At 49.9% G+C, this 21,515-nt stretch overlaps 1 protein-coding gene across 3 annotated transcripts; it reads right to left on the reverse strand.

Moving 5' to 3' along the window:
• Window positions 1–3,600: 3,600 nt before the first annotated feature.
• LOC117870649 (interferon-inducible GTPase 5-like) lies at window positions 3,601–20,863 on the reverse strand. 3 transcript variants are annotated; one of them, XM_034757868.1, is made up of 2 exons: window positions 17,124–17,180; window positions 3,601–5,318 (listed from the first exon to the last, which is right to left on the reverse strand). In XM_034757868.1, the coding sequence occupies exons 1-2, from the start codon at window positions 17,134–17,136 to the stop codon at window positions 4,099–4,101; spliced, it is 1,233 nt and encodes a 410-aa protein (XP_034613759.1). In that variant the 5' UTR covers window positions 17,137–17,180; the 3' UTR covers window positions 3,601–4,098. The 3 variants fall into 3 exon arrangements, with proteins under 3 accessions (XP_034613759.1, XP_034613761.1, XP_034613762.1); XM_034757870.1 differs by lacking the exon at window positions 17,124–17,180 and adding an exon at window positions 20,808–20,863 and having other exon boundaries at window positions 3,602–5,318; XM_034757871.1 differs by lacking the exon at window positions 17,124–17,180 and adding an exon at window positions 8,369–8,735 and having other exon boundaries at window positions 3,602–5,318.
• Between the last annotated feature and the right edge of the window lie 652 nt (window positions 20,864–21,515).

Raw genomic sequence — 21,515 nt, forward strand, 5'->3', positions numbered from 1 at the left:
CATAAGAGGAAAGCTGCTATAAAAGTGAGGTGTCTTGCAGAGGACCCCGGGTCTCGTCTTGTCAACATGGGAGCATCGATCTGGATCGGCAGAAGCCCGGCTCCACCCCCTCCCCCATCTAACTCACCTGGCCAGTGAAGTTAAGGGGAGCAACTAATTGGTAACAACAAAACGGAGTGTGTTTGTGTGAGTGTAAGTGTAATATATTATATGCATATAATACACTGTTAATGAATACATGTATCACTAATAAATGTGGTGTTTTGTCTTATTCCCCCTAAAAAGATCCTGTGCAGTACTTTAAGTACAACAGTTTGGGTTAAGATCGGATGGCGTAAGGAATACATAAACTGCAATATCCCGACTGGGGGTAAAAGGTTAACAGGTCAAAGTACAAACATTGAGATATGAGGGTATGTTGCTCATATAATGGCTATGTTCAGGTGTGGAGTATAATGAGTGGATACGATGGTGAGGATGGATTGACCCTCATTTGGTGAAATTTCACATTCAGTGAGTTTATGATTCCAGTTCATATGGTCCAACGGAAAAATGATTTGTAACCCAATATCAGCCAAAGTTGGCTATTTTGAGCCGCACAGCTCTGTCTGCTGGATGTCTAGGCAAAGTAGGTGAGTTCATGCAAATACAGTCTGCTCCAGAAATCTCTCCCCCTCCCAGCTAGCTGTCAGGGGAGAATTCATTCAGTTCATTTTAGACCCTTACATCAGGATAGGGTTGCCAACTTTCTACTCCCACAAAACCTAACACCCTTGAGAACCCCCTGCCCCGCCCCTCTTCTCCTCCGAAGCCCCACCTTGCCCCTTCTCTGAGGTTCTGCTCTCCACTCACTCCATCCTCCCTGCCTCTGTTGCTCGCTTTCCCCACCTTCACTCACTTGCTCATTTTCTCCGGACTGGGGCAGAGGGTTGGGATATGGGAGGGGGGATGAGGGCTCTGCTGTGGGGCCACGGATGAGGGATTTGGGGTCAAGGGCTGGAGCTGAGGGGTTTGGATTGTTGCTGATTTAGGAGGTTAATAATATTAATCTGGATAGAATGGGTTTTAGGATCACCAATCTGTTTGATCAGAAGATAATAAGGTCCTTGTCCCAAATCAGGCTCCACAGAATTTGCAAAGGACCCTCGGGGATATGACACACTGAGACCGATACAGCCTTAAAGAATTTTTATTAAGATAAATGAAGTAGTAATTAAATGGTAAAATAATCAGAGTTACAAAGTTACAATTGCATTACTGCTATTCAAAAGATCCATATGGTATTATGGTATTTTATGCTATAAAGCAGGGGTTGGCAACCTATGGCACGCGTGCCGAAGGCGGCACGCGAGCTGATTTTCAGTGGCACTCACATTGCCCAGGTCCTGGCCACCGGTCCGGGGGGCTCTGCATTTTAATTTAATTTTAAATGAAGCTTCTTAAATATTTTAAAAACCTTATTTACTTTACATACAACAAGAGTTTAGTTCTATATTATAGACTTATAGAGAGAGACATTCTAAAAACGTTAAAATGTATTACTGGCACGTGAAACCTTAAATCGGAGTGAGTAAATGAAGACTTGGCACCCCACTTCTGAAAGGTTGCCGACCCCTGCTAGAAAGCTTTGGTTAATATACTCACACCCTTCCTTGATAACCTGGAGGTGAGAGACATAGAACCAGCCTCACCTCTGGTGGTTCCGGTGCCTCAATTCTCGAGGGAGAGGTGCAAAGCTTAGAAGAAGCTGGAGCTAAGAGCTATCGAAGCTAACTTAGAGTTTATTTAACTAACTTAAACTTCAAATTAAAACCTAATAAACAAAACTAAGAGCAAAAGGTTAGGGAAACCAAGCTTAGCCTAGTCCCCTTGGAACTTAGAAAGTTTAAGAAAAACAAGCACAGCCTCCTAGTCTACTCTAACGAGGTGGGTCACTTCTCTTATAGCGCACAGGTGCCTGAAATCCTTCCTCCTATGCCCAAACTTCATTCCTCACCCACAAAAAATGTTAGGGTCACTTACTCCATAGGCTAGTATGTTTGTACATATTGATGACATTAGATCATACACACATGTTATTTTTGTTTTCCTGATTATTTTGGTTCTTTCTTGTGGTGTGCATGCTAAGATTGAGGGTACAGCCTTGGAACCCCCCCCCCTGCCATTCTACCATTATCTATCTGTCTAGGTGAAAGGTCTTAAACATGTGTGTTGACTTTGCTATCTGGGTGAAAGGTCCCAGACATGTTAACTTTGCCTTAGCTCAACATACAGGATATGGCCTGTAGGTCCCTTGCATTACAGCCGAACTTACTTCAATATAAATCTATAAACCTATTACAATGAACCAAATACTTAAACTATAAGAAAAAAATATATATATATATATGCGCAAACAAGCAGGTTAATCCTATAGGCTACAAGATGAATCAGTCAATTGAGAGAGATCACCTGATATAAACAGCAATAGACTATGTAATATAGTGAATCCAAAGGGTCAGGGTCAGAGATACACATACAGCCCCCATTGGAATCTGATGCTGGGTACAGAGAAATGAATAAGAAAAAATATATAAACTCCTAACCAATAACTCAAATCACAGCTCTGCATGGAAGCGATAATTTCAGCTCAGATATTTTCACCGTAATCCCTTTGAAATGGATTTAATAACATCCAAACCTATCTCAGTTTACAATGAAGTGATGATTACAGGGTTAACTCTCTGCCCAGGCTGCAAAAATGTAGGGACATGATGACCCAGTTATTCCAATCATCCAGGAGTTTCTTAAAGAGTTTATTCTTCACGGTCTCAGAGTACAAAGATGATGTGCTGGATACAAGCGTTGGGAGTGGGGCAGAGTCATCTTTGTGGTTGGAAAAAATATATCGTGTGTTTTTGTTTCGACCTTCACACAGCCTGATTCCATTTTAATTTGTTTTGCCCTCGTCCCTAAATGCCACAATGTGGAACCCATCAAACCTGGCATTTAATGGCAAGGGAAACATGAAAATCAAGTTTCAGAGTGGTAGCCGTGTTAGTCTGTATCAGCAAAAAGAATGAGGAGTACTTGTGGCACCTTTGAGACTAGCACATTTACTTGGGCATAAGCTTTCATGGGCTAAAACCCACTTCATTGGATGCATGCAGTGGAAAATACAGTAGGAAGATATATATACACAGAGAACATGAAAAAATGGGTTTTGCCATACCAACTGTAACAAGAGTAACCAATTAAGGTGGGCTGTTATGAGCAGGAGAAAAAAAAAACTTTTGTAGTGATAATCAGGATGGCCCATTTCAAACAGTTAACAAGAAGGTGTGAGTAACAGTAGGGGGGAAAATAGCATGGGGAAATAGTTTTTAGTTTGTGTAATGACCCATCCACTCCCAGTCTTTATTCAAGCCTAATTTAAGGGTGTCCGGACTAAAAACTATTTCCTCGTGCTATTTTTAGCCCCTACTGTTACTCACACCTTCTGATTATCACTACAAAAGTTTTTTTTCTCCTGCTGATAATAGCCCACCTTAATTGATTACTCTTGTTACAGTTGGTATGGCAACACTCACCTTTTCATGTTCTCTGTGTATATCTATCTATCTATCTTCCTACTGTATTTTCCATTCCATGCATCTGATGAAGTGGGTTTTAGCCTATGAAAATCAAGGGAAGCTGCAAGCATCTATTGCTGTTGGTGCTGGTCTCTAATAACAGGTTTCCTGCATTCAATCTGCTGCACTAGATACTTTCCACTAGTGAGAGAGAAATGGGAAAGTTTAACACTTCCTTAACTATCCTTGTACGGGGCTGAACATTGATTAGGGAACTTTCTCTCAATTTCAGGTGGCTTTATCACTTTACTAATATATCTTTGACCCCATGAAAAAAGAATTTCCAACAAAAACTCCGAGGAGTCTGGTCCGGCCTCTTTCTCTCTCCTCCTCTTGTTCACTTTGTTTTTAATTTTGTTTTATTTAGGCTGGTTTTGGTTGATCCACTTTGAGAGATTCTGGCACAACTGAAATGGGATTTAAGCCTTTTTTCTGGGTGGTAGCAGTGGATCTTTTGTTGCGGATATTTGTACTCTTTACCTTTTGCTTAAGACAGAGCTTTGGCCAGAACATTTTGGGCATCTTTGACAGCATCATTCAGAAAGCTGTTCAGCATGTAATAGGTGGTTCCAAAGGAAACTCCTCCAGATAAGAAAGGACCAATGATTGGTATCAAATCTAAAGCCTCTTCAGCTGTCATCACTGCAGCACATGCAGATTTAGACAGAAAACTCACTACCCACTCTTTTGATATTGAGTTGGCCATAGGAACTGTTTTAATTACAGACTTCAGTTCTGCAACGGGCTTGCCAACCTGCTTAGCGAGTCTAGTAAGGGAATTATCATCCAAGCCAAAGGCAGTGAGGTAAAGTTTCATGTTTACCATCAAGATGGCTACATCACAAGCAAATGAGAGACCGGGAAGAGGAATAACGGCAATAGCACATGACACAAGGGCCAGTTTCCAAATATGTTTCTTCAGTTCAGCCTTTTTCTTTTCCAGGATCTTTGCCGAGATGTTGGGCAGGCCCAGGATGAAAGCACGTCTCTTCTGAGCGTCTAGCTCATTCTCCAGTGTCTCCTGCAAGAGCGGGAAATCATACTTGTCCCAGTTCCAGCTGCAGATCAGGAAAACCCGTGGGGAGACCTCACCTGCATCCCTCAGGTTCTTGACGCAGTTGTCCCGGATCTCCTGCAGGATCCGCACCTCATCGTAGGTGCTTGGCCGGCGGGTCTGAGCTGCGTACAAGTCGGCATCCACTTTGGAGCGCACGTAGTAAAACCTCTTTCCCATCTTGTGAATCTCCCGGGCGAGTGTGATGTGGTGGGAAGTGAAGCGCTCTGAGGCAATGATAATGAAGAAGTCATAGCGGCTGAAGTTTACCTGTTTGAGGTAACTGCCTGGCTGAAAATTTGGTGTCCCAATTCCCGGCAGATCCCATACTGTTACATTGGGGAGTACAGGGTGTGGATAACCCTTTGGATCCTTTGTTGTTTCGACCACCCCAGTCTTCGCAGCACCTTCGTCTTCATCTCCCAGGCCTCGGATGGCATTGACGAAGGATGATTTTCCGGAGCCCGACTCTCCTGTGATGGCGATGTCCAGTGGGATTTTTTCTAATGATTCCAGCTCCTCCTTCAGTTTTGCTGCTGCGCCGTTGAGGTTTCCTGTTTCATAAGCAGCCTTCAGCTTTTCCAATTCCTCTCGGGAGAGTTTTCCGGCCATGGCAGCTCCTGGCAATGGTACAGCTGGTCTTACCAGAAAATCTTAGAAAAGGAATAGAAAGATTCTAACAATGTATTATTAACTGTATTATTAATTATTAATAATTAATTAATTATTAAATTCCAAATGACCTGCTCACATGGGAAACTGTCGTTTGCTGGGGGTGAAAAGGATAATTTCACCAATCTCAGTTTAACGTGAATGAGTTTTCAACAAAGGCAGATCAAGTTTGCTATCTAGTCACTGCCTAAATAATGATGTTAAAGTAGAATTAAGGCTGCCCAGTTCTGCCTTATGTTTGGGGAGTGGCCAAATGCAACCCTCTGAACACTGTGAAATCAGAGTTAAGGTACCACCTCACACCCCGCACACCTCCAGCCAACCGTAGCTCTCTGCTAAGAAAGGTTTTTGGCCACTGTGATGGATCTCTAAGAAGGGACTACAACTGCAATTGTGCCCACAGAAATCAAGCCTGGATGTGCACTGGCAGAGGCAGGGCCACACAGAAGGCAGGGAAACCCTCTGAAGTGTCCCATATCTGGCCCGAAATTTAAAGTTGCCCCAAGCAGTCCTGCATTGCCATTGCAAAGTCCCCACACTGGCTGCTCTGTCTAGCAACAGGTTTCACTTGCCAATCAAAAATTCAGCAGGGCAGCCAATTGACATCAGCTCCAAGCTGAGTCACAGAGCCAGGAAAAGGGAGGTTTCTCTACTGGCAACACCGAATGTGGCCACTCCCAAATATGCACCAATGGAAAAATCCAGAGGCAGGCCCACTCCTATTGCAATCCTGCCTAGCAAGATCTTATTAAGTGGCAAAGGCCTTGCAAACTCAAGACAGATTTAGCCAATCAGGAAGGTAAATAAGGTGATTGACAGACCAATATTAACCCTTTAGGCTGGCCTGTGCTGCTGCTGGATTGATGCCTCCTGGAGCAGAGACAGACCTACAGAGAGACGCAGTGAATGAGCCATGGGTTCCAGGCACAGGGTGGGGGATAGCCCACTTCTCCCCACCTGGTGCATGGGGCTTTGGTTTGAGGGATCTAAAGACCCTGCCAAAAACCTGGTTCAAGAGGCAGTCCCCAGCTCCCTATGCATGGGGGGAATACCTGTGTGTGGGGCCAGAAGATCGTCTAGATCTCCTTCAGGATCATGGACAGCGGGTATCGTAGATACGGGAAGGCTCTGCCTTCCCAAACTGCCTGACGTGGCCCCACCCATGCTCCACCTCCAGACCCCTCCTGTCCGCTGTTCCTGTGCCAGAGGCTGGGGGCGGTGGTGCACCCCTGGGGCCACGCCACAACACCTGTCCTCCCAGCACTGGAGCCGCTCCGACCGCCCAGCGCTGGGGGCTGGGGGCGCTCCGGCCGTGCCGCCTGCTCAGTGCTGGGGCAGGTGGCTGGGCTGGGAGGGGGGCTTCATGGGCAGGGGGGCTGGCCGGCCAGGGGTTAGGCCGGGCAGTGTGGCCCAGGGAGGCCTAGGGAGGCTGGGGCCACGTCACCTGTCTCTCCGGCGCTCCAGGGGCTGGGAGCACTACCCTGGGGCAGGGGCCAGTGGCCACCGTGTGGAGTGGCTGGGGGCACTGGGCAGAGGCCAGCAGCCACAGTGGGGGTTGGGCTCCAGTGGGTGCAGAAGGGGCAGGACCTCGGGCAGAAGGGGCGGGCTTGGGGGCTAGCCTCCCCAAGCCAGAGGGTCACGCACCGCCCATGGTCAGGATCTTCTAGATAGCTCCTCCTCCTTTCCCAGTATATCTTTATGTCTACACTGCACACCACTTGCAGTAGCATGTAAGGTATGTGTAGTTACACATGGCAGTGAAAAGCCAGCTGCATCCACACTGTGGGCAGGGAGGCAATGTGACACTATACTGCAAAAAAAAGCAACGTAAACCTGATGTGTCCTAGGAGTTCAGGCCTGTCTTTGCCCACCTAAGCCGTGCGTAACCATCTACATTGTTATTTATACATGTGCTGGGGCGTGTGCAGTGTTCTGTTACTCTACATGCCACTGTAAGGAGTGTGCAGTGTAGACATACCCTGAGATCCGGGCTAGCCAAGGGGTGGTGGGGATAGTCAAAAACAGACTAAACAAGTGCTTAGGGCCCCAAGCAGCTCAAGGGGCCCCCATTTTAGTATTACCCCCTCAAAAAAACTGTTCATCTTAATTAACGTAGGGTATTTAACAAGAGTATCAGGATGTATGATGGTGGTATATTTTTTTATCTCTAAAAATAAAGCAATTTGTATTTTGAGGGGTTGGGTGAGGAGTCAGGAAGGCAAAATATTCCTGTTAGGGCCTCCAGTGGGATATCACCACCTCTAGGGTTACCATATCTGAACTTTCAAAAAAGAGGACACTCCATTGGGGGGGGGGTACCCCCATCCCCTAGCCACTCCCTCCCACTTCCCACCCTCTGACTGCCCCACACAGAACCCCCAACCCATACAACCCCCCTGCTCCTCATCCCCTGCCCCTAACCACCCCCGGGACTCCACCCCCTATCTAAGCCTCCCTTCTCCTTGTCCCCGACTGCCCCCTCCTGAGACCCCCCTCACCCTAACTGCCTCCCTAGGAACCCACTCCCTACCTGTCCCCTGACTGTTCTGACTCTTCTCCACACCCCTGCCCCCGCCAGACCCCCGGGACTCCCACGCCCCATCCAACCACTCCCCACCCCCTGACAGCCCCCCCCCAGAACTCCCGGCCCATCTAAACCCCTCTGCTCCCTGTTCCCTGACTGCTCTGATCCCTCTTCCCATCTCTGCCAGCCCCGCCCCCAGAACTCCCAAACCCCCCCTCCTTGTCCCCTGACTGCCCCATCCTGGGACCCCTGCTCCTAACTGCCCTCCAGAACCCACCCCCTACCTAAGCCTCCCTGTTCCTTTTCCCCTGACTGCCCCCTCTTGAGACCGCCCCCACCCTAACTGCCCCCCTAGGACCTTACCCCATACCTGTACCCTGACTGCCCAAAACCTTATCCACACCTCCATCCCCCCCGAACTCCCAACCCATCCAACCCTGCTCCCTGTCTCTTGACTGCCCCCTCCAGAACCTCCCTGCCCCTTCTCTGACCCCCTGACCCCCTTACCGTGTGGCACGCTGGGCAGCAGGGGAGGGGGAGCAGGGGGAGGAGCTCCAGACCGCCGGAGGCCCGATGCAAACGGCCGGCAATCTGCGAATGTGGGGGGGGGGAGGAGGAGGGAGAGAGAGGAGGGGAGTGATTTTAAGCTGCAGGGGAGAGGAGGGGGAAGCGGAGGAGGGGCTCTGGCTGAGGCCCGTGCGAGTGGCACGATCCGGCCGGCTGCCCTGTCAGCCGCGCGTGCTCTGCATGGGGGGTGATATAGAATTATTCTACTTAACGGCCAGGAGGCAAATTTGTCACGTACACGTGGGAAACATGCAGTGTCAGTTATAGGTTGTCTTAACTCAGGAAGTTCCTTCGAGAGGAAATGTAGCCAAACTCCAAACCTATAGACAATGGAACTCCCTGTGCCTGTATCCTATAGATAACTAACCACTTAGTTTGCAAAATAAGCAAGGAGGGGGCAAGTAAATGAACAATAAGGGGTCACCAGAGGGGCAGATATATGTAACTTGCTAATTATGTATGGTAATGATAGCAAATTTTGACCAATCATAGAGCGATAGATTATCATAAGCAACTGCATATAATGCTTTGGTGTAAGTGTTTTCTTTGTTCTTGCTGACTTATGAGCTCGAACCCAATTGCAATTGAAATAAACAGATCACCCCTCCCGGGGCTCCTTGCTTGACTATCTGTATCTGTCTCTCCTTATTCCTCAGCTGGAACGGACAGAAATTTCTATGACAGGGGGAAATCCGGACATTTACAAATTCCCCCCGGACGCTATTTTTAACTCAAAAAATCCGGACATGTCCGTGAGAATCCGGACGAATGGTAACCCTACCCCAGGCACTGAGCCTGAAGATCCCTGCTTCTTGACTGGATGGCCCCCAGGGGCCCAAAAGGTTCTGCTTTCGTTCCCTTTGAACTGTAGCTGTTACCCTCTGTACCTGGGGTACCTGCAACCTTCCCCTTTCCTGCCAGTCCTCAGAAACTCACCTGAGCCATGGGTCTGAGAGGTTATTGGGACCCACCAGGGTTAGCAGCACCTACACGACCTAGCTCCTGAACCCACCAACAGTGCTTGCGTCCAAGTCACGGTAAACCTGGCACATGACTGGCGCCCCAGGGGTTTAATGTACCCCAGCACTGCATGACTTCCAGAAACTATATCGCCACGTACATGCTGCTGGGCCTGGCTGTGGATTAAGGCTGGTTCTGAGCCCTACAATCAGAAGAGGCATCTACTCTGAAGACAGGCAAACACGGTGGTGCAAGGCAGAAGTAACCAGGGCCAGTCAGTTTGCTTGGTTTGGCCAGGCTGCGGGAAGTTCAAAGATTCAAGGGTGAGAGAATGTGAATGTTTCTCCAGTCGGGTAGGGAGAAGAGTTTGTCAAGGGCTGGGAGAGAGACTGCGTCTGGGGAGGGTCACTGCAATATGGTGGGTCTGACCACATTCTTGCCGATATCTCCTCGTGTCTGACACCAAATTGGCCACAGACTGCGGGGTGAGGAACCTGACGCTGTGCCCTGAGATCTCCAGTCAGAGTCCATTCCACTCCCTGCTTCCAAAGAGATAGAAACAAGAGCGTTCAAGGAACTGCACAGAAGCCTATAACAGTCCAGCCGCTCAAGTTTAGAGGAGTCTCTGCTGGTTGCCAAGAGTCACAATAGACTTTGAATTCATTGACATCATGACTGTGAAAAAAGCTGCCAAGAGCTTCCCAACCACCCCCCCATGTGGCCCAGATTGTCCCCTCCACATCTATGAGTACAAGGCTTGTTCTGTCAGGGGAGGGATAGCTCAGTGGTTTGAGCACTGGCCTGCTAAACCCAGGGTTATGAGTTCAATCCCTGAGGGGGCCGTTTTGGGGTCTGGGGCAAAAATCTGTCTGGGGATTAATCCTGCTAAATTTTTATAATATTTTTTTTAATTAATAAAAAAAGAAAGGGGGAGAGGGATAGCTCAGTGGTTTGAGCATTGGCCTGCTAAACCCAGGGTTGTGAGTTCAATCCTTGTGAGGGCCATTTGGGGCAAAAATCTGTCTGGGGATTGGTCCTGCTTTGAGCAGGGGGTTGGACTAGATGACCTCCTGAGGTCCCTTCCAACCCTGATATTCTATGAAAGGGCTCAAGGTGGGGACGAGCTGCCTTCACCACATCGCTTCCCCCCCCCCTTAGGATCCCATACAGGCCCCTCTCCCTGAGCTCCAGTAATTCAGAGCTCCCCTTGGTTTGCAGCGTGCGCAGGAGGACAGTATGCACTGCAGATTTCAGCCATGGCTCAGCGACACACGTGCAGACAGGCTGAAGTGAATGCTGTTGAACTCAGCCTCCATGTTGGGAATTCGCGTCCATGCTGCAGCCATTTCATGCCAGCCACGCTGTGTGTGGCTCTGAGGGCACAATGTGGCTGCAAGTGAGCCACACGCTACCCACACCTCCCTTTCTGGGAATCACCCCAACACACCAGGGGCTTTCTGCCAGTTTCAGAGCTGGCTCCTGCACAGACGTGTCTAACAATGTATTGGGCAAACACAGTTCCAGTTTCCTTTCGACGGGCCTGGTTTTTAGAAGTTTCTCACCGGGTTGTGGTCTACAGTACTTTTCTCTGTTATTCCAGAGGAAATGTCTGAGAAGCTCCTGTGACATCAAGAGCTGCTCCAGTGCAGTCAGTTACAGACTTGCATGGAACCATGGAAATGTCAGGCTGGAAGGGACCTTGGGCTGCCATCAAGTCCTTCCCCTGCACCCAGGCAGAAAAAAATGGTTACTACCCTTTCTGTAACTGTTGTTCTTTGAGATGAGCTGCTCATGTCCATTCCCATGTAGCGTGTGCGCACTGCGTGCACAGTTGTCCGAAGGTTTTTCCCTCAGTGGTATCTGTTGGATTGGCTGCGACGCTCCCCATCACCCCCTCAGTTCCTTCTTGCCAGCAACTCCGACAGAGGGGTAGCAGGGCGGGTTTTGGAAGGGACATGAGCAGCACATCTCAAAGAACAAGGGTTACAGAAAGGTTAGTAACAGTTTTTAATTCTTCAAGTGTTTGCTCATGTCCATGCCCCTGTAGGTGACTGCCAAGCAGATTCAGGAGGTAGGTTCAGAGTTCAAGGACAAGTGGACTGCAGCACTGCTCTGCCAAATCCAGCATAGTCTCTAGCTTGCTGTGTGATGGCCTAGCGGGTTGCGAAGGTGTGGACTGAAGACCACGTTGGCACTCTACAGATATCCGGGATGGGGACCTGTGCCGCGAATGTTGCTGAAGATGCTTGTGCCCTTGTGGAATGTGCCATCTGTGCTGGAGCAGGGTCTTTCGCCAGATCATAGCAAATACAAGAAGTAATCCACAAAGAGATTCTTTGGGCAGAAACTGGGAGGCCCTTCAGCCTATCAGCCACTACCACAAAGAGCTGAGTAGTCTTCCTAAATTATTTGGTCCTTGCTAAGTAGATGGCCAGAGCGCGCCTGACATCCAGCAAGTGAAGCCTCTGATCCTGGCTATTGGCATGTAGCTTTGGGAGGAAGACTGGTTATTGTGGAACTGCGACACCATTTAGGGAGGAAGGCTGGGTGAGGACACAGTTGGACCTGCCCTTGAAGAAGACTGTGTATGGTGATTCTGAAGTAAGGGCCCTGATTTCCGAGACCCTCCTGGCCGAGGTACTGGCTACCAGGAAGGCCACCTTCCAGGACAAGTAGAGTAAAATGCAGATTGCCAAGGGCTTGAATGGGGCCCCCATGAGTCTTAATGGTACCAAGCTAAGGATACAATATGGAATCAGCTGCCTCACCTGTGGGTATAGCCTGTCCAGTTCCTTAAGAAACTGGCTACAGAGTGCGTTAGTGAAAATGGACCTGCCACTCACCTCCAGATGAAAAGCTGAGATAGCTGCCAGGTGTACTCTAATTGAAGATACCGATGTAGGTGTAGCAAATAGTCCAGAATACACGGTATTGGCATTTGAGTGGATGACATCCCTTTTTGCCCTGATGAGATTGAGAACCTTTTCCATTTTGCCAAGTATGTGGCCCTGGCGGATGGCTTCCTGCTTCCCAACAGAACCTCTTGAAGTGGGCAACTTCAAAGGATTCAGCCATGGAGCTTCCAGGTTATGAGATGAAGGGACTTGAATCAAGGTTCAGACATTGTAGGCATCTGTGATCCTGAGAGATTAGATTCGGAATCAGAGGTAGGGTGATCAGTGTTTCCACCAAAAGGTCCAGGAGGGTGGTGAACCAATGTTGATGCAGCTCGGCAGGTGCTATCAGGGTCAGGCTTGCTCCATACCTTTTGACCTTCAGCAGGACCTTGTATATGAGCAGAATGTGTGGGAATGCATAGAAGAAATGGGTCTTCCAGGGAAGAAGGAATACCTCTGCGAGTGAGCCCGGACTGTGACTCTGAAAGGAGCAGAACTGCAGACACTTCCTGTTGCACTTTGTCCCAAACAGGTCTACCTGGGGAGTTCCTTCCTCTGGAAAATGTTCTTCATGACATCTGGGCTAATGGACCACTCGTGATTAGAGAAGGATCTGCTGAGATGATCCACTAACCTCATCCCAAAGCCTCGAGATGGATTGAATGGGTTATGCAGAACTCTCACAGGCAGAGGGCTTCCTGGAATAGGTGAGAGGAACACACTCCACCCTTTCTGTTTATATAGAACATTGATGTACGCACCTGCATTCCAGGTGTGGCTGGAACGTTTGGTAAGCAAGACGCACCGCTCTGAGTTCTCTCACGTTGATGTGTAGCAAGAGCTCCTCCTGGGATCAGAAGCCTTAAGTTCTGAGGCCCCAGCTTGGAAGCTTTGGTAACTAAAGATCTCAGTGGCTGTGGCTTCGCGAATGCAACGTCTGCACATAGAGACCCTGGATCCAACCACCACAAGAGGGAGGTGATCCCTAAAGGGGGAAGTGTGACTACATTGTCCAAGCAGTCTTGGCCTGGCTGGTACACTGATGCTAGCCAGGCCCAAAGTGATCTAAATCACAATCTCGCGTACTTTACCACATACATGCATGATCCCATATGCCCCAGCAGTTTCAGGCATCTTCTTGCCATGGTGGTAGGTCATTTTCTAAGGCGCTCTATGACTGAATCTAGTGTCTGGAATCTGAATTCTGGTAGGAAGGCTTTGGCCTGGACTGAGTCGAGGACTGCCCCTATAAACTCTATCCTTTGGGTGAGGACAAGGGTCAACTTCCGTGTGTTTAACAAGAGGCCTAACCTCTGGAAGGTTGACAGTATTAGTTGAATGTTTGCCTCCACCTGAGCTCTGAACTGACATCTGACCAGCCAGTCATCGAAGTAGGAATACACCTGTACCCTTTGTTTTCTCAGGAAGGCCGCAACCACTGACATGCACTTTGTGAAGACCTGAGGGGCTGCTGACAGGCTGAATGGCAGTACCATGAACTGATAGTGTACTTGTCCCACAACGAACCGGAGGAATCTCCTGTGGTCTTGGAGAAATGAAATGTGAAAGTATGTGTCCTTCAAGTCAAGGGTGGCATACCAGTCCCCTGGATCCAAAGAGGGTATAATGGAGGCCAAGGAGACCATGCGGAACTTCAGCTTCTTCATGAATTTGTTGAGGTTTCCCAGGCCCAGGATTGGTCTGAGACCATCTTTGGCCTTGGGGATTAGGAAATATTGGGAGTAAAACCCTCTGCCCATTAATTCCGGAGGAACCTCCTCTACTGCTCCCATTTGTAGGAGAGTCCGCACCTCCTGAACTAGGAGTTGTTCATGAGAAGCGTTCCTGAAGAGGGAAAGGGAGGGAGGTTGGGAAGGAGGGTGAGAACTGAATTCCAGAGTATATCCCAGTCCTGTCATGTGTAACACCCAGCGATCTGAAGTATTATGGGCTCATGCCTGATAGAAGTGGGATAGCCAGTCCACAAAAATAGGGGAAGTTGAATCCAGACATTGTTCTGATACACCTTCCACGGGCACATCCTCAAAAGGCCTTGGGGCCAGAGGCTTGTCTGGCAGGCCCAGATGTATAGGTCAATGAGGGTTGGGGAGGAGACTTCCTCTTGTAGCTGCCATCCTGCCCCCTAACATAGTCCTGCCTTGGCTGAGACTGGTAGAACCGAGGCAAAGGCTGTGGTGTGAAATGTTTCCTCAACGGGGCCAGGGTATGTAGTCCCAGGGACTTCAGCATGACCCTGTAGTCCTTCAAGCTGTGGATTTTGGAGTCTGTTTGTTCAGAAAACAATGATGTGCCCTCAAATGGCAGGTCTTGAATTGTTTGCTGCACCTCATGAGGAAGGCCTGAGGCCTGCAGCCAAGAGCACCTCCTCATAGCCACAGCCGAAGCCATGGTCCATGTGGCTGAGTCAGCCACATCTAGAGCAGTTTGCAGGGATGCCTTCACCACCGCCCTGCCATCCTCAACGAAAGCCAAGAACTCCTTAAATGTAGTCATTCTGCCCCAGGAGTTAAAGTCTCGGATAAGGAGCACCTGCTGATTAGCAATACTAAACTGAAGCCCTGCTGTGGCAGAGATCTTCCTGCCAAAGAGGTCCAGCTTCTTGGTATCCTTAGCCTTAGGGGTAGGTCCCTGCTGCCCCTGCCTTTCTTGCTCATTCATAGCTAAGACTACCAGCGACCCTGGAGGGGGATGGATATACAGGTACTCAAACTCCTTTGGTGGAACAAAATGTTTCCTGCCCACCCTCTTTGCCATGGGCTGCAAGGAGGCTGGAGTCTGCCACTGTGCCTTGACAGGTTCTAAGATGGCGCTATTCAGGGCAGAGCTACCTGTGAGAGGCCTGAAGGTGCCAAAATATCCACCAGGGCAAAGGAGGTTTCCAAAATTTCCTCCACCTGGATCCCCAGCTTTTGGGCCACCCTTCTTAGTAGGTCTTCGTGCGCCCTGTGGTCACCCTGTGTGTGTGCGATCGAGGTACCCGCAATCACCTTGTCTGGTGAGGAGGAAGAGGATCCTAGAATTCGTACTGGGCCTTGCTTCTGTCCATTGGCTTCTGATGGGTCCCATGATACCAGTCCCTGGGGATCTGGATTTCATGGCTAGAAGAGATGGTGGCAGCAGAGCTCTACTCTCCGATGCTACTGAGTACGACCTCCTCGCCTGGGGTCCTTAGGTCTGATGAGAAGCCCATGGAGCCCAAAAGGCCCATTGCACAGTCATCTGCCATCCAGTACCAATAGTCTGACTGGTGCTGGCTCCCAGGAGAGGTGTAGGATTCCGGTTCTGAGGCTGAGGATTCACTCCATGGAGGGAGGGGTGCCAGATGGTACTGGTGAATGGTGCCGAGATGGAGTTTACCGGTGCTCTAGCAACATCACTGGCTTTTCTTTCAACAGCACTTGGGGCATTTCTCAATGCTCTAGTAGCCCTTGCCTCCGGTGCAAGCTCATGCCTAGTCGGCAATGGCAGTACCGGTAAGAACATCAGGTCCCCCGGTGCCTGGAATGCCTCTGTCATAGATGGAAGCACCAGTCCTGCACTCCTGTGGCTCTCCCTTGGAGGAGAGTCCAAAGGCATTGGACACAACGGCTCCCTCCCTGGGGCTAGAGTCAACGGTACCGTGCTGGCAGCTGTGCAGCCCGAGTGGCCCTGCACAGGTCTCACTCTACTGGTGTCCCTGTGACCCCCTGTCCATCTTGCGCTGTTTCTTATGTGGTACCAGTGAGCGGGATTTGTGCCTCATGTTCTCAAACGCAAACTTCCTCTGCACTAACAAACGTTGGTGGTGCTGGGAGTCCCGGCACACCCATGCGGAGTCCCTCCTCCATGCCAGAGAGGCTGGACTGCGGTGCCTGTCCCTCAGAGAAGAGGCAGAGGTACTCGGTGCTGAGTTGGGATGACCCAGCTCCAAGGGAGCGCAAAGAGCTGCCTCCATCAGGAGGAACTTAAGTCTCTGGTCCCTTTCGTTCGGGGTTTGAAACCTTTACAAATCCTTCAGCAGTCACGCAGGTGGGATTTGCCCAAACACTTGAGGCAAAGTGAGTGGGGGTTGCTAATGGGCATAGGCTTGTGGCAAGCCTCATGTGGCTTAAACCCCAGAGACCGAGGCAGGGAAGAACCCCGTTAAGCAGAGTCCTATTCTATTCCTAACTACTTCTCCCTTTCTGTAATAACTAACTTCTAAAATTTTAAAACTATTTACAAGAGAAAAAGATAAAAGTTCACTGGGGAGAGAACTTCCAGAGCAACGAGCCATTCCAGCGACTGTCACTGGCGGAAAGAGGGAACTGAGAGGGTGGCAGGCCCCTATACACGGCGCCATGAGGGTGCAACTCCAGTGGGTGCCGGAGCTTATCCAACGGATACCACCAAGGGAAAAACTTTCCAGTGACTGTGTACATGGCACGCACACACCTACCTTTGGAATGGACATGAGCAAGCCCTCGAAGAAGAATCAAGTAAGCCTAGACAGGTGTTTATCTAACCTGTTCTTAAAAACCTCCAGTGACAGGGATTCCACAACATCCCTAGATGACCTATTCCAGAGTATTGGGAGCATAAGCTTTCGTGGGTAAGAACCTCACTTCTTCAGATGCAGTCTTGCATCTGAAGAAGTGAGGTTCTTACCCACAAAAGCTTATGCTCCCAATACTTCTGTTACTCTTAAAGGTGCCACAGGACCCTCTGTCGCTTTTCACAGATTCAGACTAACACGGCTACCCCTCTGATACTATTCCAGAGCTTAACTATCCAATTTTTCCTAATATCTAACCCGAATTCTCCTTGCTGCAGATTAATCCCATTACTAGTTGTCCTACCTTCAGTGGACATGAACAATTGATCACTGTTGTTGTAACAGCCCTTAATATCATCATCATCATGTTCCCATTACGCCTCTGGCGTTTAGGGCAGCGACGAAACTCCTCCACTCCTGTCTGTTTCCGGCAAGTCTTTCAATGGTTCCCCAGCTGTGCCCCAGGTTTTTCAGCTCGGCTTCCACATCTCTTCACCATGTTGTTTTCGGGTGGCGTCATTTTCGCTTGCCTCCAGGTGTCCATCTTATTGCTACTCTGGTGATGGAACCAATTTCTATCCAAAGCACATGGCCAATCCATCTCCAATGCCTCCTGGCAATAACGGTGCTCATATCCTGTTGGCTGCACTGTGTGAATAGGTCTTGGTTTGAGATTGTTCTGGGCCAAAAGATACGGAGGATTTTTCTGAGGCAGGTTGTATGAAATGAAGATAGTTTGGCCATGTTATACTTTCTCATTCCCCAGCATTCTGCACTGTAAAGTAATGTTGAAAGTACGCAGCTCTGAGAAATCTTGAGTTTGGGTTTGGTGTTCTATGCTGATGATTTCCAGACTGTATTTAAGCTCCTTAAGGTGTTCCTGGCTTTACTGATTCTGTTCCAGATGTCCTGGCTTGTTCCACCGTCCTGGGCTGATGGTGCTGCCCAAGAATGTGAATGTTTCTACATTGGTGAGAACATGATCCTCTATCCGTACTGGTGATGGGGAGGCAATATTAAAGTTCAGATAGCTGTCTTATTGCAATTGATTTTCAGTCAAATTTGCTGGCTAAATGCACTGGGTCAAGTTTTTTGTCTTGTATATGGTGTTGGGTATATGATAGGAGAGGGATATCATCTGCGAAGTCCAGGTCTTCAGGGGATGAGAAGGGTGTTCATTTAATGCCTCTTGGGATGTCTTCTGTTGTACATCGCATTACCCAGTCGATGGCAATGTTGTAGAGGATTGCAGACATGACACGTCCCTGATGTACTCCTGTTTTGACTTCAAAACTGAGCTCACTGTGATCAACACTGCATGTAAAGTTGAAATAGAAGCTTTTGATGATGTTGATTATACGGAGAGGGATTCCATATGCCCACAGAAAACACCATAGGCTGGTCCTGTGAATGCTATCAAAAGCCTTCTCAAAGTCCATGACGTTTATGTAGAGTTGCCGTTGCCATTCTCAGCACTGTTCTATGATGTTTCGTAGAGTGAAGATCTGGTCTGTGCATACACGCCCTTTCTGAAAACCAGCTTCCTCTTTTCTGAGAGCGCTATCAACGGCCTCTGATATACGCTGGACTATGATCTTACAAAATAGTTTGCTTGGCACAGATAAAAGTGTGATACCGTGCCAGTTATTACAATCACGGAGAGTTCCTTTTTTTAGTATCTTCACTATAACCCCATTGGTCCCCTGTATACAAATCTTTTTCCAATGTAAAACAAAATGATCACAGTTATGGTATGGAAGCTATTAACACTGTACTAGACTTGCCTTTTAATTAACATAAAGACGTTCTGTGGTTACATTTCAGTCTTAAAACATGTAGAATATAGTTAAGTTAATTCAAAAGAGCCTATTTCTTACCTTAGAACAGCTGTTATATTAGTTTCTTTCTAGGAGGGAGTTTGGGTGCAGGAGGGGGCTCCAGGCTGGTGCATAGTGATGGGGTGCAGGAGAGGGTGAGGGGTGCAGGCTCTGGGAGGGAGTTTGGTGCAGGAGGGGATTCTGACCTTGGGCTCCGGCTGGGAGGCGTTTACCACAGGCGGCTCCTGGCCGGTGGCGGAGCAGGGTTCAGGCAGGCTGTCTGCATGCCGTGACCCCACACCGCTCCCGGAAGCAGCCGGCTGCATGCATGTCTCTGTGCGTCCCTGAGGGGAGGGGTTCCATGTGCTGCCCTGCCCCGAGCACCGGCTCCGCACTCCCATTGGCCTGGAACTGGGCAATGGGAGCTGTGGGGGCAGTGCCTGTGGGCGAGAGCCACACGGAGCCACTGGCATACCTCCACCTAGGAACTGGACCTGCTGCTGGCCGCTTCCGGGGCACAGCACGGTCCGCGGTGCCAGGAGGCAGGAAGCCTACCTTAGCACCCCTGCTGCGCCACTGACTGGGAGCCCCAACCCCATGCCCCAATCCCCTGCCCCAGCCCTGACCCTCTCCAAACCTGGAGTCCCTTCCTGCACCCCAAACCACTCATCCACAGCTCCACCCCAGAGCCTGCACCCCCAGTCCAGAGCCCTGAACCCCTCCTGCACCCCAACTCCCTGCCCGAGCCCTGAGCCCCCTCCCACACCCTGAACCCCTCATTCCTGGCCCCACCCAGCACCCCAACCCTCTGCCCCAGCCCTGAGATCCTCCCACACCCCAAACCCCTCATCCCCAGGTCCGTTGGGTCGCGGGCATCAACAATTTTCTTCAACTGGGTCACTAGAAAAAAAGTTTGAAAACCACGGCAGTATAACCTCCAGATCCTTTTTAGCAGTACGGCTGCCTAACCAGTGATTCCTCATTTTCCTTCAGAGACTGTAGGGCGGGTCCTTGTCAAGGCTCTCTGAAAATCCATGTGTGACGGGTTCCCCCTGGGGTGCCACCTGGAACTGGGGTACTGCTGCGCCCCCCTGACCCACCAGCCTGGGCTCCTTCTTGCACTGTGCTGCTGTGACAAGCTGCAAAGCCCTTTATCCTTCACTTTCACCAGCATTCACACAGGTACGGACCCACCCAGCTGCAGTTACATGCAGACTCTCTGACCAACCCCTGCATGGGAAGGCTACAGCTGAGGGAACTCTCAGCTCCCGGGAGTATAAACCCAAAATTATACCATCTTGTGCTAAACAGGTAGGGTTACCATATTTTGAGTGTCCAAAAAGAGGACACTCCATGGGGCCCCAGCCCTGCCCCCAGCCCCGCCCCGCCCCAACACTACCCCTTTCCCAAAGTCCCCGCCCCAACTCCGCCCCCTCCCCTGCTTCCCGCGAACATTTGATTTGCGGGAAGCCTGAAGCAGGCAGCAGGTAAGCTGGGGGAGGGTGGGGGGAGGAGGCGCGGCCCAGTCTGGCCCCCTCCGGCGGCCGGCCCCAGCCCCAGCCCTGGCCCCAGCGTCTCCAGCCTGGCTCGGCTCGGGCCCTGGGGTGCCGGCCCCGGGCCAGCCCCCGGCCGAGCACCCCCAGGCCAGCACCGCCGGTGCCCGGCCCCAGCCCGCGGCCCAGTGCGGCCCCGGCCCCCGGCCTGGGCCCCAGCCCAGCACCCCCAGCCTGGGCCCCAGCCCAGCACCGCCGGCCCTGGCCCCCGGCCCAGCACCCCCGGCCCCCGGTCCAGCACCCCCGGCCCCCCTTTTGGGGATTCCCCCCCCGGACGGGGATTTGAGTCCCAAAAAGCCGGACATGTCCGGGAAATTCCGGACGTATGGTAACCCTAAAACAGGGAACTGCACAACATAAGCTCATGAAATTCGCACCCTCCCTCAATGTGGAGAGGAATATGCAACAGCCTTTGCCCCTCAGTTATGAGTCCCACACACTTCACTCCAACTCCCTGGTTCAAATAAAGCAAAACCAAGTTTTTTTAGCTACAAAAGTTAGATGTTAAGTGATTATAAGGAATAGCAAACAGATCAAAGTAGATTACCTAGCAAATAAAAAAAATGCAAACTAAGCTTAATCTTCTAAATAGATTGGATATGAGTAGCAGATTCTCACCCTAAGAGATGATGCAAACAGGCTGTTGATTCTTAAGGGGCAAGCTGCACTTGCTTACATCCCAGGTGTTCCATTCACAGGCTAGAAATCCCTATAGCCTGGGTCCAGCACTTCCCCCAGTTCAGTCTCTGTTCCTCAGGTGTTTCCAGGAGTCTTCCTGTGTGGGGAGTGAAGAACAACAGATGATGTCACTTCCTGCCTTATATAGCTTTTGCATATGGCGGAAACCTTTTGTTCCCAAAGCTCGGTTCCCAGACCAGTCTATGGAAAAATACTGACATCCTAAGATGGAGCCCAGAGACATGTGGTGTCATCACATGTCCTTGTAGAGTCCTAGCAGACATTATTCGGAGGCTGTCCGTAGCGTTCTCAGGAAGGCTTCCCAGGTGTAGGGTGACCAGACAGCAAGTGGGAAAAATCGGGACAGCGAGTGGGGGGTAATAGGAGCCTATAGAAGAAAAAGACCCAAAAATCGGGACTGTCCCTATAAAATCGGGACATCTGGTCACCCTACCCAGGTGGGAACTAAGCTTCTCCTAAGGCCTATTGTGCTTTCCTAATGGTCTATTACCCTGAATAGGCCCTTCCCCACCCACTATCTAGACTGAAAACATCTTGTCTAGTGGGTGTTACCCAGGTGTAACTACATTTGAAATACAGATACATAGTCAATAATAACTTCAGATACAAAAATGATACATGCATACA

The sequence above is a fragment of the Trachemys scripta genome, unplaced genomic scaffold (genome assembly GCF_013100865.1).
Source record: "Trachemys scripta elegans isolate TJP31775 unplaced genomic scaffold, CAS_Tse_1.0 scaffold_83, whole genome shotgun sequence".
NCBI classification, from domain to species: domain Eukaryota; kingdom Metazoa; phylum Chordata; order Testudines; family Emydidae; genus Trachemys; species Trachemys scripta.